The following is a 20,427-nucleotide window of genomic DNA, read 5'->3' on the forward strand; positions in this document are numbered from 1 at the left end:
AAACCAACCCTGTTCACCAGATTAACCTCTGCCGCTCAGGTGGAGGAGTGGGGAATCAAACCCGGTTCTCCAGATCAGAGTCCACCACCAGGGTCATCTAGTCCAACCTCCAGGGCCATCTAGTCCGACCCCCTGCACAATGCAGGGAAGTCACAACTACCTCCCCCCAACCCCAAAGACTCCAAAGACGATGATGGGGGGGAACCCTCCAAGATCCCTGGCCAATCTGGCCTGGGGAAAAATTGCTTCCAGACCCCAAAGTGGCGATCGGCATCACCCTGGGCATGTAAGAAAGGGCCACGAGAGGCAAACACTGACGCAACCCTTCCTGCCCTCCCTCTCATGATCTGCCTAAGCTCACAATGAACTGAGAATTAGTATGAAACTCACAGGGCTAGGGCTGCCAGCCTCCATGTTGGGCTTGAAGATCTCCAGGAATTGCCACTAATCTCCAAGTGACAGGAACCAGTTCCCCTGGAGAAAATGGCGGATTTGAAGGCAAGCTTCGATGGCCTTATGCCCAAAGGAGGTTGCTCTCCAAACCCTCCCCTCTCCAGGCTCCGGCTCCAAATCTCCAGGAATTTCCCATCCCAGAGTTGGGTCCTTCTTTGGAGCTGCTGCTGCTGCTGCTGCTGCTGCTGCTTCTTCTTCTTCTTCTTCTTCTTCTTCTTCTTCTTCTTCTTCTTCTTCTTCTTCTTCTTCTTCTTCTTCTTCTTCTTCTTCTTCTTCTTCTTCTTCTGCAGAGGCTACATGGCTATCTGACAGCAATGCTGATTCTGTGAACTACATAACTTTGGACTAACCAGAGAATCCAGATAGGAAAGACGATTTCCCTTAGATAACAGGCCCAGGGCAAGCGGAGAACATGTCCTCCGAGCATCAAAATGAGTGCAACTCTTATCTCTAGCATTGATCAGTTTGGCCACATGTTTCTTACACGGATCAGCAGAAGAGGAGTAAAGGTCTTCCACCTTCAAATTTACAAATGATAGCTCCTGTTCAAAATGCTGGAGCCAGGGAGCCTTAAGAGAGTCCTTGAGGGTTAAGCTTTCCAAGCTACCCTCCAGGGCCTCAAAAAAATAGCTATTGAGCGAAGACCAAACTCATCAGAAAGACAAGGGGAGCCACAGATCTGACACGGCAGCATGGCTAAGCGGAGCCGTAATGCGGACGGAAGCCGCATTTTTGAATATCAATTTGAAACAATCAGCCCAAACCCGTTCGCAGCGGTTCTCCAGTAACAAATAATTCCCCTCATTCTTCTAGCGTCGCGTAAAGAGCCTTGTAATTATTAGATAATTGCCATGAATGAACACGATAATTTCTTTTGAGCCGTTCCTCGGCCCCTGTTGCTAGTCTCGCCCGCTCCACAATTCCTCCTGCTCTCCTTTGCCTCCCTTCTTCAGTCCAGCAGGCGAGAGACCCCTCCAGCTGCCTGCCCTACCTTTCCAGGACATGATGGTACCTGTGTCAATCACTCCTGGAGACTGGATAAACACCTGTCAGGGATGCTCTAGGCTGCTCCTGCATTAAGTAGGGGGTTGGACTAGATGGCCTGCATGGCCCCCATCCAACTCTATGGTCCTATGGCCTTTTATGCAGGGATGTTTCCCCATGGTCACCCCCACCGACTGCTTCGGGGGTTCCTTTTCCCATCAGAGGTCACCTCGCTCCTCCTGCATGTTTTGCCAGAATGTTCCAGATTCTGGCTAAAACAGCATCTCGAAAACACGCACAAAACCTACGAGGAGAGCTAGGTGACCTCTGACGGTAGGGTGGCCAAGTCCCTCTTCGCCATCAGTGGGAGGTTTTCGGGTGGAGCCTGAGGAGGGTGGGGTTTGGGGAGGGACTTCAATGCCATAGAGTCCAATGGCCAAAGCGGCTCCATGGGAACCGATCTCTATCGGCTGGGGATCAGTTGTAATAGCAGGAGATCTCCAGCTAGCACCTGTAGGCTGGCCACCCTATCTGAAAAGGCACGTATGATCAAAAGGAAGCCCCGAAGCAGTCCGCGGGGGTGACTGCAGGGAAATGTCAGTGCATAAAAGGGCTACTACTCGGCCACCGTAAAATCCATTATTGCTTTATAATGCAGATTACAAGCATGAAAACTCACAGAGTTTGCATCAACTGAATTGGCTTTCCCAGTCCTCTCTCCTCCCCACAGCGCCAGCCCTAACAAGGCAGTTGCAGAACACCTCTCAAGGCAAGACTGGATGGCGGAAACAAAAGGGCAGCCCATAACTGCAGTCTTCTCCTGGTGAGCTTTCAAGGTCCTCTGTGTGTTTCTCCGATGGGCTTCCTTGGTCATGTTGCTAATGATAACAAGCCTCAATCCCTTGTGCAGACAGCTAGTCTGGCCGCCAATCTCACCTCCTGTATTATTTTTGAAATCCCTTTCGTGATTTTCATTAATTTGCTTATGACACGAGGGGTTGGTAACCCTGCCGGTCAGGGGGAAAAAACTCAAGAGGTTGTTGTTGTTGTTGTTGTTGTTGTTGTTGTTGTTATTATTATTATTATTATTATTATTATTTGCTCAATCCCAGTTGCCCTGGAGGTCCAACAACAGGACATAGAGGCTGAGGCCTCCCCCTGAGAAGAACCTCAGAAAAGCCCTACTGGACCAGACCAGTGAAGGTCCATCTAGTCCAGCATCCTGTCTCACACAGTAGCCAACCAGTTCCTCTGGAGGGCCAACCACAGGGCACAGAGGCTGAGGCCTTTTCCTGAGAAGAACCTCACTGTTGGATCAGACCAATGGTTCATCTAGTCCAGCATCCTGCCTCACACAGTAGCCAACCAGTTCCTCTGGAGGTCCAACAACAGGACATAGAGGCTGAGGCCTCCCCCTGAGAAGAACCTCAGAAGACCCCTGTTGGATCAGACCAATGGTTCATCTAGTCCAGCATCCTGCCTCACACAGTAGCCAACCAGTTCCTCTGGAGGTCCAACAATAGGACATAGAGGCTGAGGCCTCCCCCTGAGAAGAACCTCAGAAGACCCCTGTTGGATCAGACCAATGGTTCATCTAGTCCAGCACCCTGTCTCACACAGTAGCCAACCAGTTCCTCTGGAGGTCCAACAACAGGACATAGAGGCTGAGGCCTCCCCCTGAGAAGAACCTCAGAAGACCCCTGTTGGATCAGACCAATGGTTCATCTAGTCCAGCATCCTGTCTCACACAGTAGCCAACCAGTTCCTCTGGAGGTCCAACAACAGGACATAGAGGCTGAGGCCTCCCCCTGAGAAGAACCTCAGAAGACCCCTGTTGGATCAGACCAATGGTTCATCTAGTCCAGCATCCTGTCTCACACAGTAGCCAACCAGTTCCTCTGGAGGTCCAACCACAGGGCATAGAGGCTGAGGCTCACATCCAGGGGTCTCTAGGAAGACCACAAACAAGACGACTGTGGCAGCATTCATTCTGCCTGTGTTCCACAGCACCTAATATATGCAGCATGCTCCTCTGATCCTGGAGAGAATAGGGATGCATTATGACCAGTATCCATTTTTACTAGTAGCCATGAATACCCCTCTCCTCCAAGTCCACTCCCCTCTCAAAGCCTTCCAGGTTGGCAGCCATCACCACATCCAGGGGCAGGGAGTTCCACAACTGAACTCTGCGTCGTGAGAAGAAATCCTTCCTTTGGTCTGTTTTGAATCTCATCACCCTCCAGCTTCAGCAGATGACCCCGCGTTCTGGCATTATGAGAGAGGGAGAAAAATTTCTCCCTGTCCACTCTCTCCATACCGTGCATCAGTTTACAGACCTCTTATCATGTCTCCCCTTAACCCCCTTCTTTCCGAGCTAAACAGCCCTCTCCTCTGTGAAGCTATCGAATCTCGTGTTAAGGTCTTCATGCCCTGTGGGTGAGATTGTCAGCGGTATCATGCTGACCACTGCTGAAGGCAGAATACTCGATAGGCAGAATGCTCTTTGACTGACACTCTCACACTCAGCAAACCATGAAACAACCGGGGTGGAGGGTTCCTTCCCAACGGCAACCTCCCTCTTGGCCGGTGCAAACGGCGCTGATCAACGGCGGAATAAATCGTTCCTCGTTACATATGCACGAGGCAAGATTTATCATGCTACTTAGTCGAGCGCTCGCCGCATGCAGGGAACGGGCATGGCACTGTTTCCACGCGGGTGCGAGAGAGTCGATACGGGACCACAAAACTACAACAACAAAAGGCTGGCAGGGCAAATGAGACCCCGTGAAGCAGGTCGCTCTTTCACGTCTGGAGGGTCTCGGGGCCGAATGAAAGCTAATTGGAAACAGGGATGGTGTCACTGAAAGGACTGCCACAAATGTACCTTCACAGACCAAAGGCCACAATGGCTCAGCGTTGACAGCAAAGAACACATGAAGCTGCATAGAAAGAATAACAGAATCAGAGAGTTGGAAGGGACCACCAGGGCCATCTAGTCCAACCCCCTGCACAATATAGGAAATTCACAACTACCTCTGCCCCATACCGCAAGTGACCCTCACTCCATGCCCGGAAGATGGGGGGGGGAACCCCTCCAGGATCCCTGGCCAATCTGCCCTGGAGGAAATTTGCTTCCTGACCCCAAAGGGACGATCGGCACTATCCTGGGCATGCAAGAAAGGGCCGCGAGAGCTAAACACTGATGCAACCTTCCTGGCCCTCCTCTCAGGATCTGCCTAAATTCACAGAATCAGCATTGCTGGCAGATGGCCATCTAGGCTCTGCATAAAAACCTCCAAGGAAGGAGAGCCCACCACCTCCTGAGGAAGCCTGTTCCACTGAGGAACCCCTCTGTCAGGAAAACTCTTTTGATTTAATTTCAACCTGTTGGTTCTGGTCCGACCTGTTTCCTGGGGCAACAGAAAACAACTCGGCACCATCCTCTCTATGACAGCCCTTTAAGTCCTTGAAGACTGTTTTCATATAACCTCTCAATCATCTCCTCTCCAAGCTATCCTGAATCAGACTCTCGGTCCCTCAAAGTCATTGTCTGCTCAAACCAGCAGCGGCTCTCCAGGGTCTCAGGCTGAGGTCTTTCACATCACCTATTTGCCTGGTCCCTTTAAGTGGAGATGCCAGGGATTGAACCTGGGACCTTCTGCATGCCAAGCAGATGCTCTACCGCTGAGCCACGGCCCCTCTCCATGGGGTCTTTCCCATCCCCTACTTGCCTAGTCCCTTTAACTGGAGATGCTGGGGATTGAACCTGGGACCTTCTGCATGCCAAGTAGATGCTCTACCACTGAGCCACGGCCCCTCTATGACTGAGCAGCCTTCTACTGAGCCAGACAATTGAACTTTCAAAGTCATCTGGGTCTCCTCTTGATGGACAGTAGCTCTCCAGGGTCTTAATCATGGTCTTTCACATCAGTTCTGAGATGCAACTTCCACCACACAGGTTTCAAGGGCTCCTGACACAGCCTCAGCACCTCCCCTTTATTTATTTATGCTATTTCTGTTCTGGCTTTCTCCCAAACAGAAATCTAAAAAAACAGAACTGAAGCCTAGCCTAAATATGAACATGACGCATGGAATGGCGCAAAAAGTACAGACAGGTCGAGTATCCCTTATCTGGACATCCGATCTGGACTGATCTGAAAACCGGACCCTTCGAGCCAGCACGCAGGCAGATCCGTGCTGCCTGCTTCCAATGTTTCCTCTCATGGGCCATGGCCCAGTTTGTAGAGCATCTGCTTGGCATGCAGAAGGTCCCAGGTTCAATCCCCGGCATCTCCAGTTAAAGGAACCAGGCAAGCAGGGGATGGGAAAGACCTCTGCTTGAGACCCTGGAGAGGCGCTGCCAGTCTGAGTAGACAATACTGACTTTGATGGACCAAGGGTCTGATTCAGTTTAAGGCAGGTTCATATGTTCATGTGTTCACTTGAGACCTGCACCCGTGGAACCCAAGGGTATTTTTGGAGTGCAAGACACCGCAGAAGCTGAAGGGGCTGCGCAAAGAAAGAGGGTTCATTTACGATATGAGTGGCTGGGTGGAATACAGAGACAGTAGTTCAGGGCCTGACTTCTCCGAGAAACGTGCCATGTTCCCCAAAGCCTTGGGGGGGGGGGTCTAAGAAGACATCTCCGTTGACGAATTAATCGAGTCATATCCGAGACACCTTTCATTTGCTGTCGGCAAGGTGGGAATCCTCTGCAGAGGCCTGCCCCCCGCTGATAGGGCAAACGTGCTGAAGAGAGCTCCAGGCAGCCGTGGCGGGCGAGACGCATGACGAGAATACCCCAAACGGGGAAACAGCGCACGTACCTTCTTGCAGAGTTGGGGGAAAGATAACGAGAGAAAGCGCGAGAGAGTTTGAAATACTGAATGGTATTAAAGGAGCTGTCGGCGAGAACAGGAGTCTCTTGGCATTATCTTGATCGCGCACCTTGATGGAGGGGAACTTTTCTCCCAGTTGAGGCTCCCTGCCGTCAGGAGTATGTAACAGCTGTGAGGGTCCTAGAATCATAGAGTTGGAAGGGACCACCAGGGTCATCTAGTCCAACCCCCTGCACAATGCAGGGAATTTACAACTACCTTTCCTCCCACGCCCCCAGTGACCCCTACTCCATGCCCAGAAGATGGCCACGATGCCCTCCTCTCATGACCTGCCTAAGGTCATCGAATCAGCATTGCTGACAGATGGCCATCTAGCCTCTGCTTAAAAACATCCAGGGAAGAGGATCTCTCCACCTCCCGAGGAAGCCTGTTCCACTAAGAACCTCTCTAACTGTTAGAAAATTCTTCCTAATGTCTAGATGGAAACTCTTTGGATTTAATTTCAACCCGTTGGTTCTGGTCTGACCTTCTGGGGCAACAGCATCCTCTATATGACAGCCTTTCAAGGACTTGAAGATGGTTATCATATCCCCTCTCAGTCTTCTCCTCTTCAGGCTAAACATACCCAGCTCCTTCAACCTTTCCTCATAGGACTTGGTCTCCAGACCCCTCACCACCTTTGTTGCCCTCCACATACATGTTGACATTCTTAAGGAATTAGAATGGAGCATCTACCAGTGGCCACCTGTGATTTTTAGATGTACATGGATGCAGCTGGGTTTCGGCATCTATGTTGGATTGACAAGCTTTTATTGATATGTTTTTATGACAGTCGGCTGGCCATCTTCGGGGTCTTAAGAGGGAAAAACTGGAGGTAAACATCTTGAAGTAAGGACATCAGAAGAGCCTTATAGGATCTGATCAAAGGTCCATCCAGGTTCCTCATCCCGTTCAACATCTTGGCCAACCAGATGCCCCTTGGAAGGCTCACAGGTGGGGCACTGAGGCCAAATCCAGCACTTGTGATTACCCCCGGAGATTGCTGTTCAGGGATACTCTGTTCTGAACATGGAGGCCCTATATAGCCATCCTAATTAATAGCCAATGATTTACTGATCTCTCCTCCATCAATTTGCCTAACCACCAAGAGTCTGCATATCAGATTCACAGGAACGAACTGAATAGTTGGCTTTTATTAACCCAACACATTTTTATTGACAGTAACTAGATACAGGCAACGTGATATTCATCACAACAAGCAGTGTCACGGCACCTTACAAACTAATGAACGGACTGTGGCATTTATTCCGCAGCATTATTTTCATTTGTCTTTAAGGTGCCACAAACCTCTTCGGATGCAGCAGAGGAACCAGGCACTAGAATGATATTTACGTAAATGCAAACGCCTAAGCAGGAAGGACGCTATTCCCAACGTCCAGTTGCCTGGGGTACATGCATTTGCAGAGGAAGACCTATGCCATGGCAGGTGGGTTTGCCCACTATATCATGCGCCAAGGCAAAAATTCTGAGGGACCATCTTGGCCAAGTTAGATCATCAGCATCGAACCCTTCTGAGTAATGTCTGGGGGTTGGACTTGATGACCTTGGTGGTCCCTTCCAACTCTATGATTCTACGACGCTGCAATAACTTTTGCGGGAGGGGGAGAAGGGAGGCAGGAATAATTTTTATCCCCTTCCTAATATTACAGTTATTCCTGCTTCCTTTTGCTTGTCTCGTAATGCAGATCAAATTAGAAATTTGCTTAGAGGGGCCATTTATCACATGCGGGTGACGAGGCGCATAATTGCCGCTTCGCTCTTCGGTGGCTCCCTCGGAAAGGCACAAGGCAGTCGAGGGATTGTCATATCTCACCATTAATTGAGCCCCCCCCCAGTCTCCTCGCTTTCACCCCATAATAAGCTAATTACTGCCCCTAATTTGCCATGGGATGCGCCGCCCTAATAAATAACAGGCAAGGGCCAGCCTATTACACCGTCGATGGAGAGAATCGGAACAAGTGTTAAGTCGGAGGATTACAAGCCCAATTTTTGCATGCTCTAGAAGAAGAAGAAGAAGAAGAAGAAGAGTTTGTTTTTATACCCCGCTTTGCCGACTTTCTCTACCACTTAAGGCAGAATAAAAATTTTGCATGCTCTAGAAGAAGAAGAAGAACAAGAAGAAGAAGAAGAGTTTGTTTTTATACCCCGCTTTGCCGACTTTCTCTACCACTTAAGGCAGAATAAAAATTTTGCATGCTCTAGAAGAAGAAGAAGAGTTTGTTTTTATACCCCGCTTTGCCGACTTTCTCTACCACTTAAGGCAGAATAAAATTTTGCATGCTCTAGAAGAAGAAGAAGAAGAAGAAGAAGAGTTTGTTTTTATACCCCGCTTTGCCGACTTTCTCTACCACTTAAGGCAGAATAAAACCGGCTTACAATCACCTTCCCCCCCACACCAACAGACACCCTGTGAGGTAGGTGGGGCTGAGAGAGCTCGAAGAGAGCTTTGACTAGCCCAAGGTCACCCAGCTGGCTTCAAGTGGAGGAGTGGGGAATCAAACCTGGTTCACCAGATTAGCATCCGCCACAAATGTGAAGGAGTGGGGAATCAAACTCGGTTCTCTAGATCAGAGTCCACTGCTCCAAACCACCGCTCTTAACCACTGCACAGGCAGGATAATGCTGCTGCAGTTGTCTTGCTTGTGGGCTTAGAATCATAGAGTTGGAAGGGACCACCAGGGTCATCTAGTCCAACCCCCTGCACAATGCAGGGAACTCACAACTACCTCCCCCCCACACACCTTCAGTGACCCCCTACTCCATGCCCAGAAGATGGCCAAGATGCCCTCCCTCTCATGATATGCCTGAGGTTATAGAATCAGAATTGCTTCCTAGAGGTACCTGGTTAGCCCCTGTGTGAACAGACTGCTGGACTTGATGGGCCTTGGTCTGATCCAGCAGGGCTTTTCTTATGTTATGTTCATCAAGACGTGTCTTACTTGCTTACCGACTGGGTACAGAAAAGCTCAGGTCTCTCCCCCCACCCACCCCCAGTGTATCATGAGCCCAATCCACAGAAACCATAAACTTGCTGTTTATTATTTCCCGTTTTCAGGTTTTCTTGTTTCTTGCGCCTACAAATCTCCAGATCTGCGCACACCGTTATGATCTGCACAACTCCCCGAGGACTCTGTATCGCTGCCGTCCCACTGAGAGAAAGCCGCTCCCCCCGCTACGCCTCCGCAAGGCTCGCACCCGCGCCCTTTGGCTCCTCAGCGCTGCCTCCCGTCATCTGCTCGGCTCGCCTGCCATCTCCGACTGGCCTCTCTCCATCAAACGGCAATTACACTTCACTGCTGACATTTGTCTCAATCACAACCACCTCCTTGACCGAGCCGCGGTGTGCAGCCGTGCGTTATTCGCTAGCCTCACGACACCTCCTGCGCCTGCATGCTCCCCTTGGCGTTCGATGCGGGAGAGAGGCATGCCTGCTCACCTGCAATGCCACATCTTCCTGCTCCTGTCTTCTCAAACACAAGAGGGTGATCTCCTCCCTTCAGAGAATCAGAGAATCATAGAGCTGGAAGGGTCCACCAGGGTCATCTAGCCCAACCCCCTGCACAATGCAGGAAATTCACAACTACGTCCCCCACACGCTCCCAGTGATCCCCCCATTCCATGCCCAGAAGATGGCCAAGATGCCCTCCCTCTCATGATCTGCCTAAGGTCCTAAAATCAGCGTTGCTGACAGATGGCCATCTAGCCTCTGCTTAAAAACCTCCAGGGAAGGAGAGCTTCCCACCTCCCGAGGAAGCCTGTTCCACTGAGGAACCGCTCTAACTGTTAGAAAGTTCTACCTAATGTTTAGATGGAAACTCTTCTGATTTAATTTCAACCTGTTGGTTCTGGTCCGACATTCTGGGGCAACAGAAAACAACTTGGCACCCTCCTCTATACGACAGCCTTTCAAGTACTTGAAGATGGTTATCATATCCCCTCTCAGTCTTCTCCTCTGCAGGCTAAACATACCCAGCTCCTTCATCCTTTCCTCATAGGACTTGGTCTCCATTCCCCTCACCATCTTGGTTGCCCTCCTCTGGACCCGTTCCAGCTTGTCTACATCCTTCTTAAATTGCGGTGCCCAAAGCTGAACACAGTATTCTAGGTGAGGTCTAACCAGAGCAAAGCGATACCATCACTTCGCATGATCTGGACACTATACTTCTGTTGGTACAGCCCAATATTGCATTTGCCTTTTTAGCTACCGCATCACACTGCTGACTCATGTTCAGTGTTTGGTCTACTAAGTCCCCAAGATCCTTTTTGAACACACTACTGCTGAGACAAGTCTCACCCATCCTATAATTATGCATTTGATTTTTCTTAACTAAATGCAGAACTTTACATTTGTCTTTGTTGAAGTGCATTTTATTAGTTTTAGCCCAATCCTCCAGCCTGCCAAGATCATCCTGTATCCTGGCTCTGTCGTCTACCGTATTTGCTACACCTCCCAATTTAGTATCATCTGCAAATTTAATAAGCATCCCCTCTATTCCTTCATCCAAATCATTTATAAAGATATTGAACAACACAGGGCCCAGGACAGATCCCTGAGGCACTCCACTAGTCACTCCTCTCCAAGTGAATGAGGAACCATTAACAAGCACTCTTTGGGTGCGATCTGTCAACCAGTTACAGATCCACCTAATAGTAATAGGATCTAAACCACATTTCCCCAATTTGTGAACAAGAATATTACGTGGAACCTTATCAAAAGCCTTTCAGAAATCAAGATAAACTATGTCTACAGTATGATCCAGCAAGGTAGTAACTTTCTCAAAAAAGTCTGAAATGACTTGTTTTTGAGAAACCCAGGCTGGCTCTTAGTAATCAGATCCATCCTTTCTAAATGCTCATGGACTGACTGATTGATGATTTGTTCAAAAACCTTTCCCGGTATAGACATCAAGCGTTCATAAGAAACAACTTCTGGCTAATTCCCAAATGACATCCATGCAGCCAGCTTGCATAAAGGTTGTTTAACACAAAAAAGGAGAATTTTATCAGAGACTGAGAACCACAAGAATATGGTTTTGGGTTGCCCTTGCACATGATAACCACATATGGAGAGGTAGTTGCGAATTTCCTGCATTGTGCAGGGGGTTGGACTAGATGGCCCTGGTGGTCCCTTCCAAGTCTATGATTCGATGATTCCATACGCTGTTGTGGAACTGTGGAATACAGGGATACAGGTAAATGGCATTCAAAGTCCTAAAGAGGGTAGCTAATCTTGTCCGCCCCCATTTTCAGTGGTCGCTGAACTGTTAGCGGAACTTCTCTGGGCATGTGCCTGCAATGGCTTGGTAGCTCTGCCAAAGACCCTGTTTTTCCAAGCCTGCTTTATTTGACCTCCAAGGTCACCCTATAACTTTAAATGTGCAGCCGCTAGCTTTGGTTATTTGGCAGCAAGGGAGAAAAGCAGTTTGCCAACGTACCAAAGAGAGCAAGACTGTGAACCATACCAGTGCATTTAGTACTTACAGGTCATTTATGCGTGGGAGGTTTACCTGAGGTTCGTTGCTCGCTGGACCCCCACTTTCCTGTTGGGAATCTATATACCAGCAGTCTCCAGGCTCAAATCAAGTCCCTGCCCCTTTAAATGCTGCTTTGTAATTGGCTTACTTGGTAGTGCTTTCTGTGAGAGGCAATTCCCCACCACCCAAAAACCCAATTGCTGCATAAAAAAGTATTTTAAGAAAAACAACAACAGCAACAGAGCAATCTGAAAGGAGGGGGAGAAATCCAAGGCTCGGTTTGAAAAAGACTTTCTTCTGCTCAGAAAGCGCTCAGAGGAAGCAGGAAGCATTTGAATCGCCGCCTCTGGACATGCTGCTTTGTAATTGGCTGTGAGTGAAACCAAGCTTGCGTGTCCCACGCTTTTCTTTATGCATGGGGATTTCACCCGGGCTGAGCTCAGTGGAGAGGGAATAATTGGGTTAGCAGAGGAACGGGAAGTCCCAGGGTTTGTGAGGGCTGGCAGCGAGGTCATCTCTAATGGACGGGAAACTCATGCATAACTCCAAGGAACAACCGAGACAGACCGGGGTGAACGTGAGTGGAAGTAACCATGCATAAACGAATGTATCTTGTGTAATACTTTATGTTTCGTTTCAGATTTCTGCAATCCTAGTCCCGTTATGTTGCTTATTAGAAGCCTCATCCGACTGACTGCATTGACTCACGCTGAATAATCTGCCTTGAGTCTCAGTGAAAAAGAGGGTGGCATAAATAAAGCGAATAAATAAGTTTAAAAACTGCACAGACTTCAAAAGTCTCGATCGATCACTACAGTAAGAGATGATGAAAATGAATGGGAATAGCATTGAGCAGATAAATGAATCCAAAAATAGAAAAAAAAAATGAATGGGGCCTGCAAGACTCATGGGGAGGGGGAATCCTGTCCTCCCTCTGTTGCCTGGTGTGAGTCGTGGACACCAATGCCACCATGGTTGGCTCAGAGTAGCTCCTGGACTCCTCAAGGACACAGGAGATAAGTCCGTTATCCCCACATACACAGACAACGCTTTTGATTTGGGGGGATTTAAACCCCCCAATGTATGTAATTTTTTAAGGTTTTCAGATTTTTCTGCAAACCTGGGGGGGGTCCCCCAAGTTTGCAGAATTATCTGTTTTATGCCAGTATGGCCCCACTCCGTAGATTTAAGTATCCGCAAATTACGCCACTCTTCACTAACAGATATAAGACGTCACCGCTATCCAACACCCCCATAATAAGCGTGCAGCCTCATAGATATCACAGAATTCTCTGCAGCGTGCCAGCATCTCATGGTTTCCCAAAAGCTACCAAAATGTCAGAAAGGATAGCAAAAAGCCCGACAAACGTGATCTTACAAAACAACCTGGCTGCACAAATGTGCTCTTTCTTTCCCTCGTTTGCCAATACTAAACGTAACCCTTGGGGGCCGTTTTACCCCACAGAAGCAGAAGTCACATCTCAAATGCACCTGGATGTCCACGCAAGAACGGGAAGAAAAGATCCTTACCTGAAAAATAGCTATCCAAGCATAGCCAATATTATCAAAATTAATAGCTCCATTGTGCGGGTTGAGATCCCCCGTCCTGCAGATGTTGTAATACTGATTCCAGTTTATGCAGGCGTTCCGGTGGCTGAAATCCAGCGTGTACGAATGTGGGTTGTACGAGTCCATGCTCAAAGTACATTCCACCTTATACTCTTTCCGGTTGGGGATGTTGGAACACTTCTGCATGCCATTGTCCCTGTGGGATGAACAGATGTACGGATTCTCGTCCCCTTCCTCCGCCCGGTAATACGGCTGCAGGAAAGTCAAGTTGTATGTCCTAGAACAGGAAGAAGTAACCCAGGAAGGGGTTAATGTCCGTATTTATTATTCTATCTATTTAAAATACTGTTATGCCACCTTTCCACGCTTAAGGAGTCCGCAAGGTGGGGAATGTGAAAACGTATAATATATAAAATAATTCAATGAAAGCCAATGAACACATAAACGTAGGGCTGTTTAGCTTGGAAAGAAGGCAGTTAAAGGGAAACATGATAGAAGTCTATAAAATGATGCATGGTATGGAGAGAGTGGACAGGGAGAAGCTTTTCTCCCTCTCTCATAATACCAGAACATGGGGTCACCTGCTGAAGCGGGAGGGTGGGAAATTCAAAACAGATAAGAGGAAGTATTGCTTCGCACAACGCAGAGTGAAACTGTGGAACTCCCTGTCCCAGGATATGGCGATGGCTGCCAACTTGGAAGGCTAAGAGGGGAGTGGAGATGTTCATGGAGGAGAGGGGTATTCATGGCTACTAGTCAAAATGGATAGTAGTCATGATGCATCCCTATTCTCTCCAGTATCAGAAAAGCATGCCCATTATATTAGGTGATGTGGACCACAGGCAGGACGGTGCTGCCGCAGTCGTCTTGCTTTTGGGCTTCCTAGAGGCACCTGGTTGGCCCCTGTGTGAACAGCCTGCTAGACCTGCTAAACCTTGGTTTGATCCAGCAGGGCCGTTCTTATGTTCTTAAACACTCAACACCAAAACCAGGGAGGCAGGCCAACAACTGCTGTTGGGGGGGGGGGGTATACCAATGTCACTGCACTATGCCCTCAAAGGTTTGATGGACGTGGAGTTCGAATTCAATAGAACTGAATTATATGGGAGCAAAATTTGTGAAAGAGAGGAATTTATGGATGCTGTGGGGATTCTAGCTTGGTGTGGTGGTTAGAGTGTTGGGCTAGGATCTGGGAGACCCAGGTTCGAATCCCCACTTGGCCATAGAAGCCTGAAGGGTGTCCTTGGGCCAGAAACACACTCTCAGCCTAAGCTACCTTGCAGGACTGTTGTGAGGATAAAAGGGAGAATGTTGTAAGGTGTCTCAGGTCCCCGGTGGGGAGAAAATGGGGGATAAATGAAGAAAATAAATAAAATAATGAAAAACGCTTAGGAGATTAACACCCCTGGAGAGGATCTAGGAAAAGAAACACTATCTTGATGGTAGCCATCCAATAAAAAGATAATGCTACTGAGCCTACAAGAACTAATTGAGGAGAAGAAAAGTGGGGTATAAATGAAGTGAATAGAAGAAGAAGAGTTGGTTTTTATACCTCAATTTTCTCTACCATTAAGGAGTCTCAAACCAGCTTACAATCGCCTTCTCTTCCCCTCCCCACAACAGACACCTTCTGAGGTAGGTGGGGCTGAGAGAGTTCAGAGAGAACTGTGACTAGCCCTAGGTCACCCAGCTGGCTTCATGTTTAGGAGTGGAGAAACCAACCCGGTTGTCCAGGTTAGAGTCTGCTGCTCATGTGGAGGAGTGGGGGAATCAAACGCGGTTCTCCAGATTAGAGTCCCCCGCTCCAAACCACCGCCCTTAACCACTACACCATGCTTATTTCCATATGGGGGTGCTGGACAGCAGGGACGTCTTATATCTGCAAGTGAAGTGTGGCCTAGTTTGTGGATACATAAATCTACAGAGCAGGGCCATGCCGGCATAAAGAGAAAGACTATCTTGCGGGTGTAGCCACCTTGAATTCCAACAAAAAATAAAGCTGCGGCACCTACGAGGACACATTGAGGAGAAGAAAAGTGGGGTATAAATGAAGTGAATGGAAGAAGAAGGGTTGGTTTTTATTCCTTGATTTTCTCTACCTCTAAGGAGTCCCAAGCTGGCTTACAATCTCTTTCCCAAGAGATACCTTGTAAGGTAGGTGAGGCTGAGAGAGTTTGGAGAGCGCTGTGACTGGCCCAAGGTCACCCATCTGGCTTCATGGGGAGGAGTGGGGAAACCAACCCGGTTGTCCAGGTTAGAGTCCGCCGCTCATGGGGAGGAGTGGGGAAACAAACCTGGTTCTCCGAATTAGAGCCCTCCGCTCTTAACCTCCAGACGGCGCTGGCTCTCACGTATATAAGCACCGGCAGGTACCTCTACGTATGGCAATGCACATTGGCTGAATTAAAAAATGCCAGGGCTCGTCCTATAAAGGAGAAAGGGCCATATTCCTGCCTATTTAGAGGTAGTCAGAAGGCATTTCCGTTCCTTCCACGGGTTTCCCGACCGCCTCTGCTTCTTCCTAAACAAATTTCAGACCAGTCCCATTACCATTTCAAAGCAATCGGGGCTTTTAATGCAAAGAGACGGGGCGGGGGGGGGGGGGGCACCGGCCGTTTCAAACTCTTCTGGGGTGCCGAGGGGGGTCGGAGGCGAGCCATTAGTGGGTGCTGTTTGCTTATCTCAAATCTGTTTTAATTGCTCCGGGATTCGGTTCGCAGTCCCTGTTAGCTTGAGATATCTGCAAGCTCTAATTGCCGCAGTTGGGATGCCTTTCCCCCCCCAGAATTCACTTTATCTCTACTAGACTTGCCGCTGTGCTGCAAAAAGAGGGGGGGGATCTGGACTTTCAGGCCTCATTCTCAGAAAACAGATATGAGGCAGGGATAAAGCTGCCAACTCTTGTCTTGCGAAATTCCTGAAGATTTGGGGGGTGGGCAGATTTGGGGGCATCGCTTTGGGGGCTGGTGGTAGAAAGTAACATCAAACCGCCGCTGTTTTCAAGGCAAGAGTGGCGGTTTGCCATTGCCTGCCTCAGCGTAGGCGCCCCTGGACTTCCTTGGTGGTCTCCCATCCAAGTATTAACCACCGCTGGCCCTGCTTAGCTTTCAAGCCAGCATGGTGGTGGGTTGGTTAAGAGCGGTGGTTTGGAGCAGAGGACTCTGATCTGGAGAACCGGGTTGGTTTCCCCACTCCTCCACATGAACATTGAAAAGATCAAGCGGCCCCGAAGCAGCAATGCAGAAACCCTCTACCTGAGCATGCTGACCCCCCGAACTTATAAACTGTTCAGTAGGCTCAAGACAGTCTTTGCCTTGATTTGTTATGTGGCTGTTGAGATGGGGAAGCTGGCTGGAGAACCGGGCTTGAGTTCCCACTCCTCCAGATGAGTGGCAGACACTCATCGGGAGAACTGGACTGGTTTCCCCGCTCCTACACATGAAGCTAGCCGGGTGATCTTGGGCTAGTCACAGCTCTCTCAGCCTCACCTACCTCGCAGGGTGTCTGTTGTGGGAAGGGAAGGTGATTGTAAGCCAGTTTGATTCTTCCTTAAGTGGCAGAGAAAGTCGACATATAAAAACCAACTCCAACTCCTCCTCCTCCTCTTCCTCTTCCTCCTCCTCCTCTCTTCTTCTTCTTCTTCTTCTTCTTCTTCTTCTTCTTCTTCTTCTTCTTCTTCTTCTTCTTCTTCTTCTTCTTCTTCTTCTTCTTCTTCTTAGCACACCTGGCCCTGCTGAGCTTTCGAGATCTGATGAGGGTCCTCCGGGTCAGGAGAAAAACACTGATCCCTGCATAAATACGAACTCCGCCCTTTTGTCTTCTTAGGAAAATTGCTGCTTATTGAAGCAGAGATTCCAAATGTCAATTCCTTTTCTGCATCAGTAACCCTTTAGGAATGCGTCGATGGTGCCTCGGGTAGGGGTGCCAATTCCAGGTTGAGATATTCCTGGAGATTTGGGGGTAGAGCCTGGGAAGGGAGGGGTTGGGGAGAGACCTGAGTGGGATGTAACGCCCTTGAACCCATCCTCTAATGCACCCATTTTCTCCAGGGGAACTGATCTCTGTACTTGGAAGATCAGCTGGAGGTTGGCAACCCTCACCACGGACCCAGAGCCCTACGGCTTTCTCTCCTATAAGAGAAATGCAAATGGTTCATATGCTAAAAAAAGGATATTGCAGAGCTTGAGAAGGTGCAGAAAAGAGCAACCAAAATGATCAGGGGTCTGGAGCGACTGCCCTATGAGGGACAGTTGAAACTCTTCAAGCTGTTTAGCTTGGAAAGAAGGCGGTTAAGGGGAGACATGAGAGAGGTCTATAAATTTATGCATGGTGTGGAGAGAGTGGACAGGGAGAAGCTTTTCTCCCTCTCCCATAATACTAGAACACGCTCTTATGTTCTTATGCTCGACCTTTGGTGCATTCGGAATACCCTGTCGCTGATACGCAGTGGAACAAAGCATATCCCTGTACACACAACCTCCACTTCTCCAGACTAAACATTCCCAAGTCCCTCAGCCTTTCCTTGTAGGGCTTGGTCTCCAGGCCCCTGGTCATCCTCATCGCTCTCCTCTGCACCTGCTCGATTCTGTCCGCATCCTTTTTGAATTGAGGCCTCCAGAACTGCACACAGGACTCCAGGCGCGGCCTGACCATGCAAAATATCATGCAAAACTGAATTATCCAAAAGGGCTTTTCTACACAGATAACAGGGTCACACTTTACTCAACGATTCACACTGTTACTTGGATCAATTGTTAGGGACACACTGGTCCCTACTACTGAGTATAGTTTGCCGGTAAAGTGGATCCTACTATGTAATTTTGCATCATTTAATGTGTCGTGTTAACAATTTACTTTGCTTCAGTCCTGTTTTCTAAATTTATGGTTGGGTCTACAACTCAAACCCTATTTCATTTTTATTGGATGACCCATCCTGCTGCTTGGATTGACTCACTGTGATAACCTCTCTCCTAGTGAGAAAGGCAGTCTAAAAATAACATAAATTAATAAATACATGCTTCCTTTCCAATATAGGTTGCTGTGTTTATTATTTCCAGCTCTGTTTTATTCCCCATTGTTATTTGTTGAGACCTCTTGAAAGATGAACTGTAGTCACTTTCAGAGCAGATTCCGATCTACTGTTTTATTTGACCTAACAGGTTTGCCTTGGCAACAGGCAAGAACTAGATTTATAGCCAAGGAAAGGCTTGGGCCCAATTCGTTGGTTCTGAACAACCATTGGCAAGGAACGGTTTGGCCACCCCATCGAATTTGGCAAGCTGATCTGCATCAGGCCGGTTGCTCTTAATCTCCTCCGCATACCGTGCCAGAGTCCACGGGCCAAAATACACATTAGAGAATTGGTCCGACGCCCACTCGCCAAGAAATAAAAATTAATAGACCAACAAAAAGGCAACCAGTGCAAAAAAAATGCAAAAATACAAGGGAGATCGTGAGAGGGAGGGCAGGGAGGGCTGCGTCAGTGGTTGGCTCTCGTGGCCCTTCCTGACATGCCCAGGAGAATGCCGATCACCACTTTGGGGTCAGAAGCAATTTTCCTCCAGGCCGGATTGGCCAGGGATCCTGGAGGGTTTTTGTTGCCATCTTCTGGGCATGGAACAGGGGTCACTGGGGGTGTAGGGGGGGAGGTAGTGGTGAATTTCCTGCATTGTGCAGGGGGTTAGACTAGATGACCCCAGTGGTCCCTTGCAACTCTATGAGTTTATGATTCTATGCAAAGCAGATGCTCTACCACTGAGCTGGAGAACACACAAAGCTGCCTTCTACTGAATCAGACCATCCATCCATCAAGGTCAATCTTGTCTGCTCTGACTGGCAGCAGCTCCCCAGGGACTCAGCCAGAGAGGTCTTTCACATCACCTACTACCTGGTCCTTCTTACTGGAGATGCCGGGGATTGAACCTGAGACCTTCCACACGAAGAGCAGAGGATCTACCACTGAGCCACGGATTCTCCTTAAACAAAGCTGCCTTCTATTAAGTGCATCAAAGTCAGCCTTGTCTACTCTGACCTGCAGCCCTTGTCCAAGGTCCTGATATCTTCGCCATTGCCTCCAACCTGATCCTTTTAACTGGAGATGCCAGGGATTGAACCTGGGACCTTCTGCATGCCAAGCAGAGGTTCTACCACTGAGCCAAGGCCCCTAACGTTAATGGGATGGAACTGTCTTATACCCCAGTCTATCAAGGTTGATCAGACCCTTGGTCCATCTAGGTCAGTACTGTCTACTCAAATTCGTTCCAGGGTCTCAGGCAGAGGTCTTTCACATCACCTACCGTCTGGTCCTTCTAACTGGAGATCTTCTGCATGCCAAGCAGAGGCTCTACCACTGAACCATGGTCCCTAGCGTTAAAGGGATGGAACTGCCTTATACCCCAGTCTATCAAGGTGTCTTCCTTGGGTTTCTGGTAGAGATCTTTCCCACCATCTGTTCCTTCTAAGTACAAACACTGGGGCTTGATCCTTGCACTTTCTGCATGCAAGCCAGACTCTCTGCGACTTCCCCAAATGACTCTGCCTTCTGCTGAGTCGGAGAGGTGGCGGATCACGGTCCGAACCGGCAGTGGCTCTCTGGGTTATCAGGCCTTTCATTCACCTAGTACCTGGTCCTTTTTTTCTCCCCAATGAGAGAGACCAGGGATTGATCTTGGGAACTTCAGCATGCACCGCAAATGCTGTAATTTTGAGAATTTTACTCTGCAGATGCTCAGAGACAGGCAAGGTCTTCCCAGACCTTCCCTTCCTCCGGCAAGAGCACCACCTTGTGGTGTGTCACATAAAAAAGACCCCAAAACTGCCAGGGCTGGATTTATAAAAGGGTACATAGAGCGCCACCATGTGGTGGCAATAGTAAACCGCAAGAAGAAATCAAAGAGAAATTCCTCTTTTGAAATAGAAAAAGAGAATAAGAAGATTTGCTGCGAGAAAAAAAAAAGAGGGATTTCATCAAAAGAAATTCCGTTCCTCATAAAAAAAGCTATGTAGAAGGTGCTGGAGAGCTTCGTACCATTTCAAGGTAGAATCATAGA

General features: G+C 48.7%; 1 protein-coding gene across 1 annotated transcript in view; it reads right to left on the minus strand.

Moving 5' to 3' along the window:
• The window catches only part of CACNA1H (calcium voltage-gated channel subunit alpha1 H), a 343,498-nt gene that overhangs the window by 119,554 nt on the left and 203,517 nt on the right, over window positions 1-20,427 (minus strand). Inside the window, exon 7 of the mRNA XM_056866218.1 lies at window positions 13,340-13,655. Within this exon, the coding sequence (XP_056722196.1) occupies window positions 13,340-13,655 (316 nt within the window). The remainder of the gene's footprint in view (window positions 1-13,339; window positions 13,656-20,427) is intronic.

The sequence above is a fragment of the Euleptes europaea genome, chromosome 21 (genome assembly GCF_029931775.1).
Source record: "Euleptes europaea isolate rEulEur1 chromosome 21, rEulEur1.hap1, whole genome shotgun sequence".
In the NCBI taxonomy this organism is placed as follows: Eukaryota; Metazoa; Chordata; class Lepidosauria; order Squamata; family Sphaerodactylidae; genus Euleptes; species Euleptes europaea.